This window comes from Peromyscus leucopus, chromosome X (assembly GCF_004664715.2).
Source record: "Peromyscus leucopus breed LL Stock chromosome X, UCI_PerLeu_2.1, whole genome shotgun sequence".
In the NCBI taxonomy this organism is placed as follows: domain Eukaryota; kingdom Metazoa; phylum Chordata; class Mammalia; order Rodentia; family Cricetidae; genus Peromyscus; species Peromyscus leucopus.
The window spans coordinates 19,512,877-19,538,727 of record NC_051083.1 but is presented as its reverse complement, the minus strand read 5'-3'; the positions used below and the strand labels follow the sequence as shown (position 1 = coordinate 19,538,727).

The window sequence follows — 25,851 nt, the reverse complement described above, 5'->3', positions numbered from 1 at the left end:
ACACAGAGAAACCCTGTCTCAAATAAAAAAAACCGGAAAAAAAAAGAATTCAGATGGAGAGGTGGAGCAGGTAAGAGGTGTAATTGGTAGTTCTACTTTTCTTATAAATTGAATTTAGCAATGATATCAGAGTCTGCTGTATAACCATGGGTCGGTGATACAAAAACCTGTATTATTCATATATATTTTTGAATATTTATTTTTATTTGTGTGTGGGGGGAGGGGAGTTGCCACTTGTGTGTTGGGTGTCCCTGGAGGGCAGAAGAAGGTATTCGGATTTCTTGGAGCTGGAGTTACAGGCAGTTATGAGCTACGTGGCATGGGTTCGGGGAACCAAACTTGTGTCCTCTGGAACACCAAGAAGCACTCCTAGTCACTGAGCCATCTCTCCAGCCCAGTGAATACATTTGAAAAATAGTAGAAATTAGCTGCTGGGCGCTGGCGGTGCACACCTTTAATCCCAGTTCTAAGGAAGCAGAGGCAGAAGATCTCTGAGTTCCGGGAGAGCTTGGTCTACAGAGTGAGTTCCAGGACAGCCAGGACTATACAGAGAAACCATGTCTCAAAAAACAACAACAAAAAATGTAGTAATAAAAGCTAATTTGTCAGAACACATTGCATAAATAATTGGTAATAGGTTCATTTAATGTACCTCTCAAAGCAGCTCCCAGTGAAGAATTTAGTTTCTGATCTTTACTAGTGTTAGGTGAGTTTAGACAAATGTCTTAGTCATTCTGTGCTTGTTTCCTCTTCTGCAAAACCAGAGTAATAATACTTATATCATAGATTGATTGCTTGCATTAAAATGGGGCAGCAAAGGGATAAGCAGCCAACACAAACCTTGCCTTATAATTAGCAACAAAGGATAGAGAATATATGCTTGTAGTTCTATCTTTGGTATAAGAATAATATTTTACTGGGCGGTTGTGGTACTTGCCTTTAATCCCAGCACTTGGAAGGCAGAGGCAGGTGGATCTCTGTGAGTTCAAGGCCAACCTGGTCTATAAAGTGAGTTCCAGGACAGCCAGGGCTACACAGAGAAACCCTGTCTTGAAAAACCAAAAAAAAGTATAATTTAACATCATGTCAGAATTTCCATATGAATTTTTTTTCTGGCAAATGATGTGGATTTTCTTATGCTAGAAATATGCAGCTTATTTTCAGCCTTAAGGGTATTTGTGGTTTTATTAAAATTGGAAGGTGCTATTAAAGTATTTTTACCTGGTGTGGGTATTTGTCCTGAATACATCCATTTATGATCGACAGTACTTGGGATCATCTAGTAGAGGTTTTTAATATGATTCCAACAGATAGTTTGTTATAGCCTTCTTTAAAATTATATGTTAGGGACTGCTCAAGAGCAGCTAGATATTTTTATTTATTTCCTTTTTATTTATACTATTTTAAGTCAAAGATCATCTTGTGAAATGTTAATAAGGTAAAATTTAGTGATTAATGTAATTGAGAAAAACACCAAATGCTCCTTGACTAGGATAGGGTATGCTCTGATAAACTCTTAACTTGAAAACCTACCAAGCTTAGCAATGCAAATACTCCAAAAATGATTAGTTCTTTATTTTTATAAACTGAGAATTTACTTTCATAAACTGAGATTTACAGCTCACTGTTGCTATTCAGTATCACAAGAGAACATTGTACAAAATATTCCAAGTCCAATATATATACAGCATATTCCAAGCCTGGGAAAATTCAAAATGTGATTTTACTGAATGTGTATTACTTACTCACCATGGTAAGTCAAAAGTCATACCGTCATGAATCAAAAATAATTTTTAGAGAATACACAAGTTATCTAATAATATTATTACAAAATGATCCTGGGTATGTTATCTAAATAAATATGGAAATTGTTGGCAAGGATATGAGAAAGAGGGCAAGAAACAGGATGCCAGGTAACAGCTCAGCTTTTAAAACCAAGATGACCAAAGGACTCATAGATGTCTGCTTAATTAGTAATAGTGGTATGAGTATATGCATATATACATGGTCTCAAAGGATAATATCTCTTCACAGGTCATTTCTCATTATCAGTGTAAAGAGCAGCGTGATGCCCACAGATTTGAGAAAATCAGCAACATTATTAAGCAATTCAAGCTGAGCTGTAGGTAAGAGACTTTATAAGTATTTTTTTTCTCTTTTTTAAAATTTTATTTTATTTTACAATATAATTCAGTTCTACATATCAGCCACAGATTCCCTTGTTCTCCCCCCTCCTGCCCCTCTCCCCTTCCCCCTAGCCCACCCTCCATTCCACCTCCTCCAGGGCAAAGCCTCCTCCGAGGACTGAGATCAACCTGGTAGACTTAGTCTAGGCAGGTCCAGTCCCCTCCTCCCAGACTGAGCCAAGCGACCCTACATAAGCTCCAGGTTTCAAACAGCCAACTCATGCAATGAGCACAGGACCCGGTCCCACTGCCTGGATGCCTCCCAAACAGATCAAGCCAATCGACTGTCTCACCTATTCAGAGGGCCTGATCCAGTTGGGGGCCCCTCAGCCTTTGGTTCATAGTTCATGTGCTTCCATTCGTTTGGCTATTTGTCCCTGTGCTTTATCCAACCTTGGTTTCAGCAATTCTCACTCATATAAACCCTCCTCTTTCTCGCTAATTAGACTTCCGGAGCTTTATAAGTATTAACCTGTTAATTTCTGGGTAATATTTATTATTTTGAAATTTAGTTGACTGCACATTTATGTTTGCAATAGTTTGCTTAGTCAGATAAAAAGTTGAGTTCTAAGAGAGCTTACAACTGACTGAAGTGCAGTCCATTGTGTTTTTAATATAAGCATAATAGTCTTAGATTTTGAACATGAAAAGTAACTGGGCAAGGACGTTATGTTCTTCATGGGAACTTGAGAGAGTTATTACATTCAGGATTTTTAGCGAAAAAATATCCCAAATCCAAGGATTATGTGAACCACACTGGTACAGAAGTATATAGAAAATACTTGTCAGTGGTGATGGCACACACCTTTAATCCCAGTACTCAGGAGGCAGAGGCCAGCCTGGTCTACAGAGAGATGTCCAGGATGGCTAGGGCTGCACAATGAAATCCTATCTCGGAAAAAATAAATACTCGGGGTTGGGGATTTAGCTCAGTGGTAGAGCGCGTGCCTAGCAAGCGCAAGGCCCTGGGTTTGGACCTTAGCTCCAAAAAAAAAAAAATAAAATAAAATAAAAAAAAATATTCAAGTCAAGTATCCTTCTTGAGATATTTGATACCATTTAAGAAATAAAAATAGCCGGGCAGTGGTGATGCACGCCTTTAATCCCAGCTCTTGGGAAGCATAGGCAGGCAGATCTCTGTGAGTTTGAGGCGAGCCTGGACTACAGAGTGAGTTCCAGGAAAGGCTCCAAAGCTACACAGAGAAACCCTGTCTCAAAAATAAAATTAGAATATCCAGTAAGATTTTGAAAAGGAAGGGGGAACTTGTGACCTGGTGAAGGAGAAAAGCCTGGATTTTTAAAAAGGAAACACTGGCCAGGCAGTGGTGGTGCATGCCTTTAATCCTAGCACTGAGGAGGCAGAGGCAGGCGGATCTCTGTGAGTTCAAGGCCAGCCTGGTCTACAGAGTGAGTTCCAGTACAGCCAGGACTGCACAGAGAAACTCTGTCTTAGAAAACAAAAAAATAAAAATAAAAAGGAAACACTGATGCTAAGAGGGCAAGAGTAGAGAGTAAGACTGTTCAGCAACTAAAGTAGAACAGCTGAAAGTGTTGGCGTGGGAGGAGAAGTGAGAGCTATAGGAAAGAAATGAGTTGAGTTGAGATCAAAATAATTGTCTCCAGTAGAAACAGTGAGCAGCTAGACAGGAGTGTACCACACTGCCTCCCTGGGATCGAGGGCACTGCTAAGAACAGGGAGAAGCTGTCCCATCCTGAGCACTGATGCCATAGGAAGAGTTATCTGGAGATAGACAAGCTATGGAGACCCAACTAGGAGCTGGAACACCATGAGCACTGAGATTACCAGGGATACTGGGGTAGAAATGCAACAAGGGCATATGAAGCAGGAGTCTCAGAGGGAGCCACCTGAGGAAGAAAAGGAAAGCACTACTGTCAGCACTGTTTGCACAAGCAGCGACATGCTCACACAAAGGAATTATGCTCAGCCTGGCACGCTGTTAGAGATGGACACAAGTACAGTTTGGGGCAGTAGGTATGCATCATTAGCAAATGAATAGCAGGGGTCTGGGTTCGAGGACAACAGCCTATGACAGAAGGGAATACAAATATAGCCTTCCACATTCCCTCAGAGCTTCTGACTCAAGCGCCTCATACAAACTGGTCAGGAATCATCCAGGATAAGTCAGTAGCTGACGGATGGATTGTTTCAGACTTGGAAACTCCTAAGAAAGCAAGTACAACACAGAAACACCTTGCAACAGGGAAGACACACCCACATAACGTGTTTAAATTCTAGAGACTAACAGCTGTCTCTTTACCTACAGAAACAGCTAAAGGAGACAACCAAACTGGAGAGCAACTATGTTCACCCCAAAGGAAAAAAATCCTAAGATTATAATAATTGTTGTCTCATTTTACTTTTTGTAATTCTTAATTTACATGCTTGTGTTTTGTTTAGTAGTTTTGTTTTTATTTGTATCTTGCAAGAATAAGCTTTTATAACAGACTTTACTTTTCTGCACCTATTCTTTGTTTGCTCTATTGTTTCTCATGCCTGTAGCCCTGTACTTTACTTTTATTATACTTTATTCTTTCCCTTTTCCACACCCTTTTCTCTTTTTACTTTTTAATTATTACTAACCCTAGCTATAAACAAGATACATTTCCCCACAGTACCCTACTCCCTCTGTCTTGAACATTAAGGACATAAGTGATCTACACAAGGCCTTTTCCAGCATGTTAACACCAGGGCTTCTGTCAAACCATTGTTTCTGTTACTAAATTGGCTTCACCTACCAAGTGAAGGCAGCTCACTGTGATGACTTGCATAAAATCAACCAAACCAGTAAGAAAAGAAAGAAACAGAAAAACTAAAAGCTACATCCAACAGATACACAAAACACAACAAAGCATCAGTAGAGAGAGAATGGACCACTGTGACACTGGGTTCATGTGCACAGATGTTCACAATTCCTCCTTATTGGAAATCAAAGATACTGAAATGCCAGAAGAAGACTTCAGAGTCCTGCTTTTAAAAAAATAACTGTGCTCAGAGGACTCAAAAAACAAATGACTGAAGTAAGGAATGTTCAGGGCCTAGATACGAAAGTTATCAAAGTGGATGGAAAGGTTAGCAGTGTGGGGGAGAAATGCAATAAACAGGTAGAAAATACTAAGGAACCTGAGATTCTGAATTTCACAAAATGAAAGAATACCAAAAAAAACACAGTGGGAAGAATCATCAACACACAAAACCAGGCAGAAAAAAAGAATATTAAAAATAGAGGACAAAATGCATTCAGATAGATAGGTAGGTAGGTAGGTAGGTAGGTAGGTAGGTAGGTAGGTAGGTAGATAGATAGATAGATAGATAGATAGATAGATAGATAGATAGATAGATAGATAGATAGATAGAAAAAAAGAAAGTAAAGAAGGAAGATAAAATTAGCAATGACCATCCAGAGGCAGTTCTGGCATACACCTTTAATCCCAGTATTTGAGATTTCGAGGCCAGCCTGCTTTATACAGCAAGTTCCAGGACTGCTAGGACTACACAGAGAAACCCTGTCTCAAAAAACCAAAAGAAAAAAATTAGCGTGACCAAAACTTATAAGAATTATTAGGATATGTTCAATAGCCCAAACCTAAGAATCTGGGAGAAGAGCTAAAATAAAATGCAAGGGCATCGAACTAGAGAGACTACTCAGTGGTTAAGAGCACTTGTTGCTTTTGCAGAGGACCTGAGTTCAGTTCCCAGTATATTCAGTGAAATTATAACAGAAAATTTCCGAAATCTAGGGAAAGAAATGGACAGCCAGACACAAGAGGCATTTACAACCCTAAGTAGCCATGACCAAAGAAGAGCCTCTCCATGACAAATGAGCCAAAAATACAAAACAGAAACAGTATTAAAAACTGTAAGGAGAAAATGTCTTATCACTAAGCTTAAAAGCTGGAAAAACATCACATGATATATTTTAATCCCTGAAACCAAACAACTGACAACTAAAATTGCTATGTCCAGGAAAGCTACCTTTTTAATAAATGGAAAAGAACATTTCAAGGTAAGCAAAAATTCCGGGAGTTTATGACTACCAAACCAGCACCTTAAAAAATATGAGGACAATTACTACACACACAGGCAAAAGACAGTCAGTCTCAATCATGAGATCACAGGAAAGACTAAATTTCAGGGGAAAATGCAGAAAGGAGAGCTGGGAAGGACCCCATAACATTTAACACAATAAATAGCCCCATAGGAAATAGGAAACCTTAAATGCAAGTGTCCTCAGTTCCTCATTTAACTGCTGCATACAGTAAACTCACTTTACTGGCAAATGTATAGACATAAAGCTAAAGAATGGAAGTCAATTCCTCAAGCAAATGGAAGCAGATAAGCTAGTACAGCTAATCTGATGCTTGATGAAGTATGCTTCCAATGAAAATTAGATCAGTTGGGACACTGCATAGTAATATGAGGAACAACTTATTAAGAATATATAACAGTTGTAAATGTATAAGCGTTTCAGTACCTTAATTTCATAAAACAAATATACAAGAGCATGAAAACTCAGATGGGTCCTGATACTGGTGATTTAAATACTCTTCTTTCTTTTTCTTTTTGTTTTTGTTTTTGAGACAGGGTTTCTCCGTGTAGTTTTTGGTGCCTGTCCTGTATCTTGCTCTGGCCTCGAACTCACAGAAATCTACCTGGCTCTGCCTCCCAATTGCTGGGATTAAAGGCGTGCGCCACTGCTGCCTGTCTTTAATACTCTTCTTTAGATAGGTCATTTGAAGTGAAAATTAACAAAGAAATGTCAAAACTATACAATACCACAGATTAAATAGATTTTGTAAATCTCTGCAGAAAATTCCATCTGGAGACATCCATTGTTTTCAGCAGTCTATGGAACATTCTCTGAATTTGATCACATAAGCTACCAAATAAGCCTTAGCAAAAGAATTAAAATAATTCTTTTTATTTTGTCAGATTATAGTAGGAATGAAACTAGTTAGACAAATAACAGAAACAAAGAAATTGTAGAAAAATAACATGCTTAAATAAACAATCAGTGATAGATTAAATCAAAGAGGAAGTTTAAAAATTCCTAGAATCAAGTGAAAATGATTGTGCACCTTACCATAATCTGTGGTATACAGCTAAAGCAGTTCTAAGAGAAAGGTTTATAAGCTATAAGTGTTTACAGTAAAAGTCAGAGACACTTCAAATAACAATGGTGTACCTTGAGGTCTTAAAAAAAGGAGAACAAGCCAAACCTTAAAGCAGTAGGGGGCAAGAGAGAATATGAATCAGGGCAGAAGTTAATAAAATGGAGACTAAAATGCTTCCTTCTGAGGCTAAATGTGATTGATAAACCAGTAGTAGAACTAAACAGAAGAAGAGGAAACATTAAATGAATAACATTGGAGATGTAGATGGGGATGTTGCAACAGATTCTAATGAAATCCAGGAGATTATTAGGGGACACATTGAATAATTCTATTCAAAAATAAAACCCTGAAAAATCTGGAAGACAGGGATAGATTCCTAAATATTTATAACCTACCTAAATTAAGTAAAAGTGTATAAATACCTCAGACCCATATCATGTAGCTAGACTGAAGCACTAATTAAACATCTCTCTCCACAAAGAGGCCTAGAACCAAGTGTACTCTCTGAAGAGTTTTACCAAACATTTTAGAAACAGCTAAATCTAATACTTCCTAACCTGTCCCAAGAGACAGAAAGGGAAGGAATACTACCAAGTTAATTCTATGAAAGAATTATGCTGTTACAATAACCAAATAAAAACACACCAAAAATAACCTAGACCAATTTTCCTGATGAACATAGATGCGAAAACTGTCAACAGAGTACTTGAAAACTGAATTATAGAACACACTAAGATTATATACCATGACCAAGTTGCTTTTGTCCCACAGTTTCAAGGTTGGTTCAATGTGTGTTAATCAGTAAGTGTAATATAATACACAAAATAACATAGGGATGGAACTCAAACAATTAGTACATGCAGGAAAGACTTTTGACAAAGTTTAGCAACTTCTCATGATAAAAGCCTGAAAAACCTAGGAATAAAAATAATGTATCTTGCTGGGTGGTGGTAGCACATACCTTTAATCCCAGCACACAGGAGGCAGACGCAGGTGGATCTCTTTGAGTTTGAGGCCAGCCTGCTCTAGGAAGTGAGTTCCAGGACTCACTTCTCACTTACACAGAGAAATCCTGTCTGAAAAAAAAAGTATCTGGACCTAAGAAAGGCTATGCATGTCAAACCTATAGCCAACATTATATCAAATGGGGAAAAGTTGAAACCATTTTCTCTAAAATCAGGAATTAGAAAAGAGTGTCTACCCCCTCCATTTTATTAATTATAATGCTCAAAATCAGAGACAGAATACTGAAACGAAAGAAATAAAAGGAATGTAGGAAAGAAATAGAATTATCTCTATTTGCAAATGATATATTCAACTGGATAATTCTTTAATCAGCATATTCAACAAATTAACAGGATACTAAATCAACATTAAAAAATCAGTAGTCATTATATAGACTGAGCATGTTATATTTTTATATTTATATACACACAAGTAAAGGAGATGTGTAGATCAATAGAATAGTATTGAAGATTCAGAAATAAACCCACACTAATACTACAGGCCCCTAGCTTTGGTGAAGATGTCAGACATACATAGGAAAAAAAGACAACTATTCCACAATTGGTTCTGGGAAAAACCATCTGGATATTCACTTGTAGAAGAATGAAACTAGACCCATATCTCCTGCCATGCAAAAAAATTGATCAAAGACCTTATTGTCCTGAAGCTCTAAAACAGCTAGATAAAAATATATGCAAAATACTTCAAAATACTTCAAGATATAGGCAAGGACTTTCTCAAAATGACTTTAGGTGCTCAAGAAATAATCCCAATAATCCCAATATTTGAGTTTATTGGTCAATTGACACACTGGTTTCTTTCTTTTTTTTTTTAATTTTTTGAGACAGGGTTTCTCTGTGTAGCTTTGCACCTTTCCTGGAACTCCCTCTGTAGACCAGGCTGGCCTTGAATTTATAGAGATCCGCCTGCCTCTGCCTCCCGAGTGCTGGGATTAAAGGCCTGTGCCACCATGCCCAGCAACATGCTGGTTTCATAGTGGTTGCACAAGTTTACGCCTTACGCAGTGCACAAGGACTTGCTCCTCCTTTTGATGTACTTCAGAATTTGCTGTCTTTGTTTCTTAATGAAAGCCAGACTTAGTGGGCTGAGAAGTGATATTGAAGATGTTTTAACTAGCATTTTCCCTCATGGCTAAGGATGTTGAACATTTATTCAATCAATTATTGGCCATATACAGTATCATAAGGAAAAGTATGACATTTGCAGGAAAATAAATGGAACTGGTAATACTATGTTAAGTGAAATAGGCTACTCAAACAAATACCATGTTTTCTCTCATATGAGGAGCCGTTCAAATTTGTGTCTCTGTGTGCATAATAATAAAAGTAAAAAAGTAAATAATACAAATACGAAATGGGACCATGAGAGAATAGGAAGATATTTATATTTTAAGTTGGATTAGAGAGAAAAGAGGGAAATAGGATGCACATGACATGAAAACAGGTGCATAATTTGGGGGATAAGGAAACTAGCAGTAGTGAGGCGAGAGGGTTTTAGGAGAATGGAGAGGGGGCAAATAAGAACAAAGTGAGGTGTGTGTGTGTGTGTGTGTGTGTGTGTGTGTGTGTGTGTGTAAAATGCCATAATGAAACCCATTGCTTTGTATGCTAATTATAAGAATTATTAGAAAATCTTCAGTAACATTTTTTTTACTATGTGTCTAGAGTTAAGCCCATCTTTACTTCTTAGTGTATATCAATCCATATCCTATTTCCCAGTCTATTCATTCTCTAAACATGTTAAGTTCATCAGTACAGTTTCCTCGGAAACTTACTAAGTGGTGAATTGAGACCCGGTGCTATAAAAATTTCTAATATAATAAGAACAACTTATTCAGTCTTTTCTTTAACCACCATTTTCCTTTCTCCCATAGCAAGCTGGCTGCCTCTTTCCAGAGTATGGAAGTGAGGAACTCTAACTTTGCTGCTTTCATTGACATATTCACATCCAACACTTACGTCATGGTCGTGATGTCTGATCCATCCATTCGTAAGTTGAAACTTGGCTGACATAGTTTCAAAGTCTCATAATTTTTAAACAAAGGCTGAAGAGGTAGTACTTTATTAAATATTTAAAAATTATTGGGCTAGAGAGATGGCTCAGTGGTTAAGAGCACTGGCTGTTCTTCTAGAGGACCTGACTAAAATTCCCAGCACCCACATGGTGGCTCACAACCATCTGTAGTGAGATCTGGCACCCTCTTCTGGCCTGCAGGTATACATGCAGACAGAACACTGTATACATAATAAACAAATAAATTTTTTTAAAAAAATATTTTATAATGAGGGTGGTTATACAATAACATGAAACTACTTAATCTCATTGAACTGTATACTTAAAAATGGTAAGTGTGGTAAATCTTACATATTATATATATATGTAATGTATAATATACATATATATTAAAGCTACTGTTAAAGAAAGTAGTAGTAGTGGTAGTAGTAGTGTTAAATGATTTAATAGGCTTACATTTTGAAGCTGAAAAATAATTTTTCTCAGGTATTATATTTTTCTTAATGAGTACTTAAGAAAGCAGATGTCTTAGGGTTTCTATTGCTGTGTAAAGACACAGCAACTCTTACAAAGAAAACATTTAATTGAGGTGGTAGCTTAACAGTTTCAGAGGTTCAACCCACTATCATCATGATGGGGAGCATAGCAGCATGCAGGTAGACATGGAGCTGGTAAAACCTTCACCAAAAGACAGCAGGAAGTAGACTAACTCACTGGGTGGTATCCTGAGCATAGGAAACCCCAAAGCCCACCCCCACAGTGACACACTTCCTCCAGAAAGGCCACACCCACTCCAACAAAGCCACACCTTCCAATAGTGGCACTCCCTTTGAGATTATGGGGGCCAATTACATTCAAACTACCACAGCAGGTTACTAAATTGAGGAATTTTAAAGAAAAGAGAACCCAGATCCCTGAACTTTTAAAAGACTAGCCATGTAACCTCTAAGTTATTAAAAGCTGAACCATGTCATGGATTGACATGTTCCTCAGCTGCATATTTCTGTTATGAGCATTAAGGGGTAATATTTGTTATTTCCATACCATGGAAGCCATGTCTGCTACAACCATTAGACTAAAGGTTCTCACAGTGTTTCCATAATCCCATGTGTTTAAATTATGTCTTCTGGTTTTATCTACTTTAGGTTAATATTTAAAGGTAGCATAAGATATTGAGGTTTATTCTATTAGTCTCAAACTAAAAGATTGTGAAATTTTATGTTTAGGATATGTGAAAATCTGCTTCAGAAATATCAAACCTTGATAACTTGAGGCTTGCTGTTCCTGTATGTTCTCTGGCATACATTGAAGGATTTGGATCTTTTAATTTATTTGCTTTTACTAGAGAGACATTTCTTTGACTGCTCTTCTTACTCTGTTGGGTGTCTCCCCACCCCCACCCTTAGCTTCTGCAGCTACTCTGATCAACATCCGCAATGCCAGGAAACACTTTGAAAAGCTGGAGAGAGTGGATGGACCAAAACAGTGTCTTCTCATGCGCTAAACATTGCTGAATATTGTTTAACACAAAAAAGTTGAAACACTGTTTCTTAATTTTATTGTTGTATTCCTATATGTAGACTCTAAAATATTGTGATGCTTACCACTTCTGTATTTCCTCTCTACTCCCCAGTCTTACCATTTAACTTTGAATGCTATTTATTCAAATAGCCAGTGAGGAGTTAGAGGATGGGGTGTCCATGAAGTTGGTGTAACATATACTTAGGTGATAATATGTAAGTGTTCTGATAACATGGTTCTAATGGCGTTTGTGTTCTGATAACCTGCTTCTAATAGTTGTGTATGCCAAAGTCCTTCCCAGCATCCTCTTGTATTCATTATCAAATATATACATGTAAGTTTGAAGTATTACTGTTTTCTCAGCATGAATTAAAAATATTCCGTAACTCAGCCAGGCATGGTAGCTCATGCCTATAATCCCAGCATTTTGAAGCAGAGGCAAGAGGATTGCTGCAAGTTTGAGGCCAGCCTTTCTGCATAGGGAGGTCCAGGCCAGCCAGGGATATATATCAAGATCTTGTCTCCAAACTCATATATATATATATATGTATGTGTGTGTATGTATATATATACACATATACACACATATAGACATACATATATATGTATTCCTTAACTTGGATTGTAAATAAATGTTTGCTGTTAGGGATTTCAGTGTCTGTGTTTCTTTTTCTTATATCTTAAACTTCACACTAAGATTTAAAAGTTTCATTTATTCTAGAGAAGAAAACTTACTTATTGGAAAAAGGTATAAAATAAAGTTAATTGAAGAATGGAGCCAGATTTTAGCCCCGAGTTCCAGGGAAGACTTTAAATGTCTGATATCTGTGATATCTGAATTTTATAGTAAAAAGGAAAACACAAGAAGCTACTGAGCAAGATAATTATATGAAGTCAATATTTAAAAATAATTTATCTATACCGTGTATGTTGATAGCAGTTGGAGATACTATGTTAGTAATCCAGGCCTGATCTGGACTGAAAGTCTCCAGTGCTGGTAAGATAGCTGTTAAAAGCCCTGCCTGCCAGGCCAGATGAGCTGAGTTCCATTGCCAAAAACTATATGGTGGAAGGTGAAGAGGGATTCCTGCAAGTTATCCTGTGATCTCTACATGCATACCCTTATGTAAACGTACACAAAGGGCTGGAGAGATGGCTCAGAGGTTAAGAGCACCGACTGCTCTTCCAGAGGTCCTGAGTTCAATTCCCAGCATCCACATGGTGGCTCACAACCATCTGTAATGAGACCTGGTGCCCTCTTCTGTATATATAATAAATAAATAAAACTAAAAAAAAAACGCACACACAAAGGGAGAAACACACACTGAATAAATAAAATGTTAAAAAATTAAAAAGTCAGTTCTAGGAAGCAACTAGAGAACGAATGAATGAAATCTGGGTGGAAAGTAAGGAAAGTAAGATGAAAATTTTTGAGGTTCAGCAGTGGTTACTATGTCATTTATATATTCTATAACACCAAATGCACCTTAAAACATTAACTAGAATTGCTGTAACCTCTAACCTGGAAACAGAACACATAGAGACATGTTTAGGAAAGACACAGCCCTATGGACTCATCTCATTGCTCTTCTACTTCATGGTATAACATGTCTTCCAGTGCCAGATGTGATGATTTATGCCTTTAGACTACATAGAAAAATCCTGTCTCAAAAAGAAAAGGAAGGAAGGAAGGAAGGAAGAGAAAGTGTTTTCCAGCATCAATCTTCCCCAGCTTGATGATTTATTCCCAGTTGAGAAAGAAGTAGTTTTTATTAAGTAGCAAATAACATGTTTGTAGGTAGCCTGTGTTGCATAGACTCGAAAGAACTTCATGGGAATAATTTTAGAAGCTGTATTAATTCACAGAAGAAATCTTTCAGGTAGATATTCCACACTCTATCCCATTAGCATGTAAGAAAATGAAAAGACCAAATTAATAGAGATCTGTTCTGTGGCTAATGTGAGTCTTGTTTGGCCTGTTCTCGTCTTCAGTCCTTAGGATGGGATTTCAAAGGAAATAGTTGATAAGTTTCTGTAAGTAGGTAGATAGACAATGAAAGCATGCATTTGGAAATAGGTGGATAAAAATAAAAAGTAGAGCTTGAAAAATGACACAGTAAAGTGATGCTTTTTATACTATTATGTGAGTAGGATGGACAGTGGTTCTCAGACTTCAGCATATATCACAGTAACTATCCCAAGAGATAGCTTGTTAAAAAAGCATTCATGGCTCAACAGTTAAGAGCAACTGTTGGTTCCAGTACCCACATGGTGATCTGCAACCATCCATAAATTGAGTGCCAGGGGATCCAGCACCCCTTTCTTGTCCTCTGCAGATACCAGGCACGCATGTGCTATATATACATACATACATACATACATGCAAAACACTTTCACATAAAATAAATCTAAAATAAAAATTTCAAAACATAGATTGCTGCCCCAGACCAACCTTGAAAGTTCATTCAGTAGGTCTTGGATGGGCCTCATGAATCTACATTTCCAATAGGTTTGCTAAATGTACTCATCCAGAGACTACATTATGGAAACCATTGCTTTAGGGAAAAGAAGGAATATAGATGTGGGAGCAGTTGTGAGAAAACGTTCACCAGACATTATATTAAGAAAAAAAGTTTTATATCACTGGTTCTCAAAATGATTATCAAGTTTGAGATCAAACAGTGCTGTTTTAGATTTTTCTTAAAAACCAGCTGGGTGGTGGTGGTGGTGGTGGTGGTGGTGGTGGTGGTGGTGGTGGTGGTGGTGGTGGTGGTGGTGCAGGTGCAGCATGCCTTTAATCCCAGCACTCAGGAGGCAGAGGCAGGCGGATCTCTGTGAGTTCAAGGCCAGCCTGGGCTACAGAGTGAGATCCAGGACAGGCTCCAAAGCAACACAAAGAAACCTTGTCTCGGGAAAAAAAAAAAACACAATAGTTTGGAAGCTTCTATTTCATAGGCAATATATTACAAATGAAAACTCATTAGAATAAGGAGAGTATGAATACTGATTCATATTGACCTGATTTTTTCTATCAGTTTATTGAATCTTTAGAGTGTGACAGGTTAGCCAGGTTGCCAAATGAAAACAGTACTACCTCTAGTTGACTACTTAAGTCTGAAGTTGAGTGTTACAAAGATTATCTTATTTTAATCTTCATGAGAATCCCATGAGATAAGTACTCTTATGACTGTTCCCATTTTACAAGCTAGAAAAATGTTTAAGAAGCTAAGAAATTTAAGCACAGGCATATATACTATTGGAGGAGCTGAGGCTTGAACTCCGGTAGTCTAATCTACAACTCATTCACATACCAGAAGTTATATGGCCTCCTGAACTTCACTCCAACTTAATGATGGAGAGTATGAGTTACACCCTCATGTGTGTAACTTGTCTATTAGACTCTGTATTGGTTCTATAAAAATAGTAAAGGAAACACCTGCACATCCATCTCGATCCATTTGCCCTGGGGCTTAGCTGCATGGATTAAGAAACTCCCACAGTAGAAGATGCGAAACAGTCAACAGGAAACCAAAAGGAAAAACCCTAGAGCTTCAAGGATTTAGGTTCACACCTAAGCAATTTTGAAATATTTAAGTTTTCCCTTAATTCCTACTGTGAAGGATTATAGTCTCCCCTAGGGCCCTTTTAACAGAGGGGGACAAAGTGTGTAACTCTTTCAGGTCTCCAAAAACAATGCTTGTGATTTCCTACTTAAATTCCTGGCTTCTCTTTAAAGCAGGAACACTTAATTCCTCACTAACAAAATCACAAGCCTTATTATTTTAGTCAGAAGATATTTTGCCCACAATCTATTATGGTTCAAATAATATCTTCAGAGCCTGAGACACAGGAGTAAGCAAAACAAACCCCTTGAACTCATGGACTCTTACATTTAAATAAAGGAGATGGGCAGTAACCAATTGTGTATGTTTTATTGAGAGATAAAAGTACTATGAAGGGGTTGGAGAGATGGCTCAGAGGTTAAGAGCACTGGCTGCTCTTCCAGAGGTCCTGAGTTCAATTCCCAGCAACCACATGGTGGCTCCCAACCATCTGTAAGGAGATCTGGTGCCCTCTTCTGGCCTGCAGCATACATGCAGACAGAACACTGTAGACATAGTAAATAAATAAATCTTTAAAAAATGTTTTTAAAAAAGTACTATGAAGAAAATTGTTGGAGGAAGGCATTGAGGTAGGCAGAATCGTTACCCACTCCTAATTCCTTGAATTATGTCAATATGCAAGGTGAAATTAAAATTATATACATAATTAAAACTACTGGTCAGCTGTCCTTAAAGAGGTAAGGTTTTCTTACATGATCCATGTAGTGCAACATATAAGGACCCTTTAAATTTGGACAAATCACAGGACAGTCAGTATCAAGAGTAACTGCGAGAAAGGCTAAATCACTGTTGAGGACTTGAAAAATGGAAGCAGGTAGCCACAAGCCAAGAAATACTGTGGAGCTACTAGGAACTGACAGGAAAGAAGTGGCTTCTCCCCAACTGCCTTAAGAAGGAAACACCCCCACCTGGAGTTTAGCTTTGTGAAACATCATTTTTCTGACCTCCAGAACTACAACAAATTTCTATCATGTAAAGTATCAAATTCCCAATAACATGTTAAAGCAATACATGAGACTATATTTGGGTTTTCAAGATAAAAAGAGGTAGAATGTGTTTGGGGTGGTGTGTGTGTGTGTGTGTGTGTGTGTGTGTGTGTGTGTGTGTGAGAGAGAGAGAGAGAGAGAGAGAGAGAGAGAGAGAGAGAGAGAGAGAGAGAGAGAGAATAAGGGGTTGGCTTATGTGATTATGGAGATCTGAGAAGTCCCAGGGGTCTGTAGTTGGCAAACAGGAGAAACACAGAACAGCCAGCCAGCCAGTCATGTCTCAGTCTGTGTTCCAGCCAGCCAGTCATGTCTCAGTCTGTGTTCGCATGTCACCAGGATCTTGGTCTGGATTCTCTATCTCCCAGGTCCTTGTGATCTCCATCAAAAGAATTCAGATGAGACACACAGAATGTAGTGTCAAAGATAAGCAAAGTTTAGAGTATTTGTCATGGGGCAGGGACAGACAATGGCCGGGGGACCAGAGCCTTCGTACTCAGTTTAGGCAGGCTGAATATTATTTTCTAAAGGGATCTCTAGAATAAGCAGCTATTCCTGAGGGACTTTGTACTGTCCAGGTGACTAGTAGGCCTGTTTGGGTTATGTATTAGTTACTTGTCCATTGCTGTGATAAAATACCATGACCAGCCTGGGCTACCAAGTGAGTCCCAGGAAAGGCGCAAAGCTACACAGAGAAACCCTGTCTCGAAAAACAAAAAAAAAAAAAAAAAAAAAAAAACAAAAAAACAAAAAAAAAAAAAAATACCATGACCAAGGCAACTTAGAGAAGGAAGCATTTGCTTGACCTTATGGCTTTAGAAGGTTAGAGGCTGTCATGGTGGGACAGCATGGGCAGCAAGCAACAGGCATGTTGGAAGGAGCAGCTCTTGAGAGCTCACTTTTCTGTCAGATCCCAGGAAGCAGAGGGTATGGGGTTGGGGATGGACAGGGCCTTTTGAAGCCTCAAAGCACCTCCTAGTCTTTCCCAAGCAATTCCACCAACTGGGGACCAAGTACTCATACACATGGGCCTATAAGGGCATTTCTCATTCCAACCACCACAGCTTATGTCTTCTAAGAGGGGAAATGATACATCCTTTCTCATCAGTAATCACATAAGGTTTGGGGGTCCTGGCGCCAGGTTTAAACAGTTCCCTATTTAACTTTTCATGCAGTTAAGGATGTCATGTTTCCTCCCAGGGCCTGAGCAATGACTCAGGTCGTTTTTCTGACAACTATGGAAATCGGGATAATTTTTCTGAACTGTTTTTATTCTCCAAGTTGGTGACTATGAAGAAGGGGTCCAACCTAAACGACCTCTGGGCCTCTGATACCCACCCTGCTGTCTAGTACAAAAAGCTAGAGAAACAGCAGAACGGATGGTGTCAGTTCCAGTCCAAATGCGAGCAACGGAAAGGCCCAGGAAGCCTGTGTTGCTTCAAACAGGGAAAGGGGTGGCTTTCCCCACCTGGGGCAGTCAGGCCAGTCTCTTGCTGCCAGAAGGGTCATCCTTTATTTTCCTTTCATTTTCATTGGATGAGGCTCACCACATTAGAGAGCCAATCGCCTTTAGTCAGTCTGCCCATTCAAATGTTATTAAAATTGTATGAAAATACAAAAAACGGGGTCATGCACATGATGTATTTGTACACCGTACGGTCCATTCAAGTTGACAGGAACTAATAACAGGGATTCATTCTGTTAGGGAAAACAGATAACCTCCATGATGAGATGATATTTGAACAAAGATGTGAATAAAATTAATGAGCCATGTGCATTAGGGAAACATTGTCCAGGCCGAGGAAATAATAAGTATAAGGTCTGTGGTTTGGGAAGGTTCTTGAAATACTAGAGGAGCAGCAGCAAGGTCAACATAACTAAATGGGAGGCAAGAGTAGTGAGAAATAGCCGGGCGGTGGTGGCGCACACCTTTAATCCCAGCACTCGGGAGGTAGAGCCAGGCGGATCACTGTGAGTTCGAGGCCAGCCTGGGGTTCAGAGGGAGTCCCAGGAAAGGCGCAAAACTACACACAGAAACCGTCTCGAAAAACCAAAAAAAAAAAAAAAGAAAGAAAGAAAGAAAGAAACAAAAAGAGTAGTGAGAAAGAGATGAGGTGGTATGATGCGCTTAGTTTTAAATTGGGGGCAAACCAGAATGCCTTACATGTAAAGGCACTTCCAGAGCAAGCCTGGCAACCTGAGTTCAGTCCTTAGAACCCATGTAAAGGCGAACTGACTCCAAAAAGTTGTCCTCTGACCTGTCCACAAGCACACATGGTAAAATTTAAAAATAGAAAGTGGGTGAGAGTAGGGCAGTGGTGACACATGCCTTTAATCCCAGCACTCAGGAGGCAGAGCCAGGTGGAGCTCTGTGAGTTCGAGCCAAGCTTGGGCTACAGAGCGAGGTCCAGGAAAGGCACAAAGCTACGCAGAGAAACCCTGTCTCAAAAAGAAAAAAAAGAAAGAAAAAAAAGAAAAGAAAAGAAAAAAGTGGGTGAGAAGAGTATCAGGTTCTTTAGGTGACTGAGGAGTTTGATGTTTATTCCCATTAAAGTGGGAAAGCTGCCAGAGAGTTTTTAGGCTGAAGACTGATACTGTCATACTTCCAAAAACTGATTGCCGCTAGAAAACAGACTGTTTGGAGATATGAGGAAATGAAATGTGGACATTTATAACAAGATGTTGAGATTTTAGGCCAAATAATGAAAATTAGAAGGATTCTGACTAGTTTCTTAGAGCCAAAAGGAGTTCTTAATGAGGTGTGTCCAGCAAGAATCAGGGTTTTCAGCTTGAACAACTAGGTTAATGGAGGTGTCTGAGACTGAGTAACTGCAGGAGAATCCAGCTTGAAAAGGGACTTGGGAACTGTGCTGTGCTGTGTCAGGCACGAACAGAGACAGAGCTGCATATTCCGCTACACAGTCTTAACTCAGGGGAGATGGAGCCTAGACATTCACATTTCGTCTTGATACTACTGTCTGAATCAACTAAACAGTGAGTATAGATAAAATGAATTAGGAAGGTACTTAAAATAGTAGCTCTTGAAAAATGGAAATGACGTCTCATGGACACTGTAAAAGATGGCTGAGGATCTTAGTGGGACTCTTAGAAGGAAAACAAGCAGGCAAAGAGCAAGCTTCCATCTTCCGTGTCCTTTATTTACATAGGCTTCCAGAAGAAGGCATGGCCCAGATTAAAGGTGGATCTTTCTACCTTGGATCTGAATTAAAAGTAGGTCTTGCCACTTTAAATGATTTAATTAAGAAAAAAAAGTGGGCCTGGAGAGATGGCTCAGTGGTTAAGAGCACTGGCTGCTCTTCCAGAGAACCAGGGTTCAATTCCCAGCACCCACATGGCAGCTCACAACTGTCTGTAACTCCAGTTCCAGGAGATCTGACACTTTTACACCAATGCTCATAAAATAAAGTTAAATAAATTTAAAAAAAGAAAGAAAGAAAGAAAGAAAGAAAGAAAGAAAGAAAGAAAGAAAGAAAGAAAGAAAGAAAGAAAGAAAGAAAGAAAGAAATCCCACAGGGTAGTGGTGTTGCATGCTTTTAATGCCAGCACTCAGGAACAGAGGCAGGTGGATCCCTGAGCTTGAGGCCAGCCTGGTCTGCAGAGTGAGTTCTGGTACAGCCAGGGCTACACAAATAAAACCTGTCTCAAAAACAAAAAAGAAAGAGAAATCCCTCACAGGTGTACCCAGCCACTTTTGTTTTTATTAATTCCAGATGGAGTCAAGTTGACAACCAAGAATAGCCATCAAAGTCCACCCCTTGTCTACTCGCTACACAATCATATCTCCTTATGCCATGCTTTATTTCCAAATGAAAACATTAACTGGGTCCTAATTACGCCTAACATGATAAAACTATCCCACATACAATTGTAAACACATTATATATGGAACCAGGTCATAATTATGCCTAGCATTACATAACCACCCCTCGTGCAACTACAAATGAATTATAAATTTTAGGGACATTGTTTTAATATCTCAAACTTAAATATGATAACCACTGATATTCTCTTAATTGGTGTCCACAGAAGGGGTCATCCTATCTACTTTGTTACTGAACTCCTCCTCTGCTGAAGTCACCTTTTGATGAACATTTACATGGGACACAGGTATTTTCATATTCTTCGCCCATTTGCAGAGATCTAGCCACATACTTCTTCCCCAGATATCTTTTTCACCAACTTTCTATTCACGTTCTTTCCAAGTTCCTGACCATCCAGCCAATCCATTGGCTACAGTTCATGAATCAGTGAACAATCACACATTTGGCCATTTCTTTCTTTAATCAAAATGTATCACCATTTATACTGCCTGAAATTCTGCCCACTGTGAAGATTTCCCTTAGCCAGTGTCTTTCAGGGTTGCCCCCAGAAAAAGGTTGTAATGCCGGGGCTGTCCACTTCTGGGTGGTGCCTGCATAATAATGTCCAGAGCCATCAGTGTACTAGGCCCTCCTCTTCTCTTCCTCAGTCAACCAATCATAGGGCACACCCTATGAGGTTATAGGTGCATGCTTGGCAGCAGGCACCGTTGTGATGGGAGTAGAAACCATAAGCATTGGTCAATGTCTTCATGTGACTTGTTTGTGCCTTCAGGACCTGCTCGAGCCCAATCACATATGTACCACTTCCATTTGATAATAGACTGCTGCTGTGCACATCCTACTTTATGACTTGGTGAGTCAGTAACACCCAGCTCATGATGAGCACCTGAGGTCGCATGGTAACTTGGTGGCCCTTTATCAAACGTTCAGTTTCCAGTAAGGACAAATAGCAGGCCAAGAGCTGTCTTTCAAAGGGAGAATGGCTGACAGCAGTAATTTGGAGCCTTGCTCCAAATCCCAAAGGCCTCTTCTGTGATTCACCTATAGGGCCTGCCAAAGGCTCCAAACAGCATCCCTCTCTGCCACTGACACCCTGAATACCATCCCATCTGCTGCATCATATGGTCCAAGTGGTAGAGCATCCTGCACAGCAGCCTGGACCTGTTGAAGAGCCTTCTCCTGTTCCAGGTCCCACACAACGATAACAGCTTTGCAAGTCACTTGGTATGTGGGCCAGAGTAACAAACCTAAGTGAGGAATGTGCTGTCTCCAGAATCAAACAGGCCCACTAAACACTGTGCTTCTTTCTTGGTGGTGGGAGGGGCCAGGTGCAAATTTATTTTTCATCTTAGGAGGAATATCTCTGCATGCCCCACACCACTGAACTCCTAAGAATTTCACTGAGATAGAAGGCCCCTGAATTTTGGTTGGATTTATTTCCCATTCTCTGTTATGAACATATGTGTTACCAACAAGTCCAAAGCAGTTACTATCTCCTGCTCACTTGGTCCAGTTGGCACAATGTCGGCATTATAGTGAACCGATGTGATATTTTGTGGAAGAAATAGATAATAAAGATCCCTTTGAACTAAGTTATGACACAGAGCTGGAGAGTAAATATATCCTTGAGTTAAGACTTTGAAGTTTTATACTGCTGGCCTTGCCAACAGAAAGCAAATTGCTTCTGGTGGACCTTATGGACAGGTACTGAGAAAAAGGCATTTGCAGGCTGGAGAGATGGCTCAGAGGTTAAGGGCACTGGCTGCTCTTCCAGAGGTCCTGAGTTCAATTCCCAGCAACCACATGGTGGCTCACAACCATCTGTAATGAGATCTGGTGCCCTCTTCTGGCCTGCAGGCATACGTGCAGGCAGAATACTGTATACATAATAAATAAATAAACCTTTTTTTTTTAAAAAAAAAAAAAGAAAAGAAAAAGGCATTTGCTAGATCATAGCATCATATCATGTACCAGGAGATGTGTTCATCTGCTCAGGTAAGGACACCACATCTGGTACAGCAGCTGCAAATGGAGTTCCTACCTGATTGAGATTTCAACAGTCAACTGTCACTCTCCACGATCCATCTGTCTTCTTGCTGCACTGGCCAGATAGGACAGTTAAAGGGAGATGTGGTGAGAGCCACCACGCCTGCATCTTTCAAGTCCTTGATGGTGGCACTCATTTCTGCAGTTCCTCCAGGGATGCCATACTGGTTTTGATTCACAATTTTCCCTATCAGAAGCAACTCTAAAGGCTTCCCTTTAGCCTTTCCTACCATAATATGCCTCACTCCACAGGTCAGGGAACCAATGTGAGAATTCTGCCAACTTCTAAGTACATCTATCCCAATTATACATTCTAGGACTGAGGAAGTAACCACAGGATGAGTTCTGGGACCCACTGGATCTACTATGACCTTGACTTCAGCCAAATCTCCATGAATCCCCTGGCCTCCATAAGCCCACACTTTCACTGGTGGGCTACAGTGCTTCTTGGGATCTCTGGAATCAGCATCAGTTCAGAAGCAGTATCCAGCAGACCCTGGCAAGTCTGGGTGTTTCCTTTCCTACAGTGTACAGTTACCCTTGGAAAAGTCCATAAGCTCTCTGGGAAAGGGCTAGAGAAAGGCTAGTGGTAAATTTCTTAGGCATTTAATCAAGGTCCTTCCTTAGGGGAACCTGGCCATCCCTTCATTCAAGGGATTCTGGGTCTATAAACTGGCTCAAGTCTGGAAATTGGGTCACGGTCTGAGATTCCCTTTGGCCATGATCCAATGGAGCCTTTCTTTCTCGTTTGTTTGAGAGTTTTTCCCCCACTTATACAGATCAAAAAGAAAAATGCAGCAGGCCTCTTATCTATTTCATGGCCTGGAAACACCATGATTGATTAGCCGGTACCAAAGGTCCATATGAGTCATGCCACCATAGAATTCGCTTTGCCTGTGCTGACCATTATGGGTCAGGCCATTATGGGCATTGCTTTGTCTATGCTGCCCATTACAATAGCTATGATCACCTTGCCTTTGGTGATTCAGAGCGCCACCTGGCCCCTGCTACTTCGGGGCCCAACTCCTTGCTTTTAATTCATCCAACTGAGCAGCAGAGAAAGGGCGGCAGTGAGGCTCTGCAGATGTTCCGGTGCCCCTCACCATTTTGTGTCATAGAGGACTTGTGAAGGGCGTGTCTTCTGGGCCTTCTTCCCATTGTGGAAGCTTGGGTTTTTCACAGCATACCCACTCTAAGATTGCAGTTTCCCTGAGCCTTAAAATCACTTCATCAATATTAAGCCAAGGGATATCAGGCATCTCCAACTCCTTTCCAGTAGGCCATCTTTTGAGAAATGCTACAGCTAACCAATCAAACAAACTGACATCTTTAACTGTTTAAGGTTTCATATTAGACCTAGAATCTCCACTCAGTAGCCCCTTATCAATAAACTCAGCCTGATCTAGTTTTATGTTCCTGGCATAATATATGATATTATAAACATAATGACATAATGATAATATAAACCATTATCCCACACCAATCCATTCCCACACATATTCCCAGACTTCTACTTAAATGAATTAGCAAACTCATTAAGCTTTTTTTTCCCCTGAGATAGGGTTTCTCCATGTAGTTTTGGTGCCTGACCTGGATCTTGCTCTTTAGACCAGACTGGCCTCGAACTCACAGAGATCAGCCTGGCTCTGCCTTAAAGTGCTGGAATTAAAGGCGTGCATCACCACTGCCGCCACCACCACCACCACCCATCCAGATCCCATTCTTTACCAGAAATGCCCTTACTTAAATTGCCGATGCCCTCTGAAGTTGGCATTTGAATTCTCACTGTAATTCAGACAACCTTATACTGAGGGCTTCAGTTTGATTTTCTGCAACTTGAGCTCTGGCTGCTGGAGAGAAGATTCTCTTCCAGGGCACACTTAGAAACCTTTAGACTGTTTATGGGCATCTGGAACCAGTTAATTTTATCACGGAATTCATTGTTGTCTTCTGTATTCTGAGATGCTAGAAGTTGGTTAATTTATCAGGAGCTCATTCTTTTCCTTTGTCAACCAACTGGCATCATCATTTTCCACAATTGTCTAAAGTTTTATATATGGAGTAACCAAATCTGTTGCCTCTCACAGTTAGTAAATCAGGATAATGAAATGCAGTTGTCTCTTTAAGTTTATAAAATAGTTCACACATCTCTGTACTCTACCAGGTTCTAGGAGATGCTTCAGTAAAGTCTATTTCAGATAATTTAAAAAATCCATCCTGGGGCTGGAGAGATGGCTCAGCAGTTAAGAGTACTGGCTGCTCTTCCAGAGGTCCTGAGTTCAACTTCCAGTAATCACATGGTGGCTCACAACCATCTGTAACTATAGTCCCATGGGATCTGATGCCCTCTTGTGGTGTGTAAATGTATATACAGACAAAAGACCCATATGCATAAAGTACATAAATAAATAAAAATCCTATTAATTTATTTTGGTTTTTTGAGACAGGGTTTCTTTGTGTAGCCCTGCCTGTCCTGGAACTAGCTCTGTAGAACAGGCTGGCATCAAACTCAGAGATCCACATGCCTCTGCCTCCCAAGTGCTGGGATTAAAGGGCATGTGCCACCACTGCCCCACTAAATAAATCTTTTAAAAGAAATTTCATTATACTTCTGTTGCTCTAGAACAGTAGTTCTCAACCTGTGGGTCATGACCCCTTTGGGTTGCATAGCAGATATCCTGCATATCAGATATTTACATTACAATTCATAAGAGTAGCAAAATGACAGATATGATGTAGCATCAAATAATTTTATGGTTGGGGGTCACCTCAGCATGAGGAAATGTATAAAAGGGTCGTATTAGGAAGGTTGAGAACCACTGCTCTAGAGGAACAGAACTGATAGAATATATTTTAGAATATACATATATATGGTATTTATTGGAGTAGCTTACAGGCTGTGGTCCAGCTAGTCCAACAAGGGTGGCTATGAACAGAAAGTCCAAGAATCCAGTTCAGTCCATGAGGCTGGAAGTCTCAGTTTATCTATCTTAGTATATGCTGGAATCCCAAAGAAGTAGACTCTAATGCCAGTGAAGGAATGGACTTAACAGCAAAGCGAGAACAAGCAGGCAGAGAGAGGGGTGTGGAGCGCTTCCTTCTTCCATGTCCTTATGTAGGCTTCCATCAGACGGTGTAACCCAGATGTATCTTCCCACCTTAAAAGATTTGGATTTAAAAAGTGAGTCTTCTCTTGAGCTGGAGAGATGGCTCAGTGGTTAAGAGCACTGACTGCTCTTCCAAAAGTCATGAGTTCCAGCAACCACATGGTGGTGGCTCACAACCACCTGTAATGAGATCTGGTGCCCTCTTCTGGCCTGCAGGGACACATGCAGGCAGAATGCTGTATACATAACAAATCTTAAAAAAAAAAAAAAGTGAGTCTTCTCACTTCAAATGATTTAATGAAGAAAAAAAAAACCCACAGGTGTCCCCAGCCAGTTGGGTTTTAGTTAATTCCAGATGTGGTCAAGTTGAC

General features: G+C 39.7%; 1 protein-coding gene across 5 annotated transcripts in view; it reads left to right on the top strand.

Annotated features, from left to right (window-relative positions):
- Positions 1 to 23,933, top strand: part of Rragb (Ras related GTP binding B) — a 47,296-nt gene extending 23,363 nt beyond the window's left edge. For 2 of the 5 annotated variants that reach the window (XM_028883427.2, XM_028883425.2), the window contains 3 exons: positions 2,035 to 2,126; positions 10,219 to 10,334; positions 11,765 to 12,319. In XM_028883427.2, the coding sequence (XP_028739260.1) occupies positions 2,035 to 2,126; positions 10,219 to 10,334; positions 11,765 to 11,862 (306 nt within the window). In that variant the 3' untranslated portion in view covers positions 11,863 to 12,319. Of the gene's footprint in view, positions 1 to 2,034; positions 2,127 to 10,218; positions 10,335 to 11,764; positions 12,320 to 20,532; positions 20,614 to 21,099; positions 21,552 to 22,690 lie in introns of those variants that run through there. The other 3 variants (XR_005090039.1, XR_005090038.1, XM_028883424.2) reach the window with 3 other exon arrangements.
- The last annotated feature ends 1,918 nt before the right edge of the window (positions 23,934 to 25,851 follow it).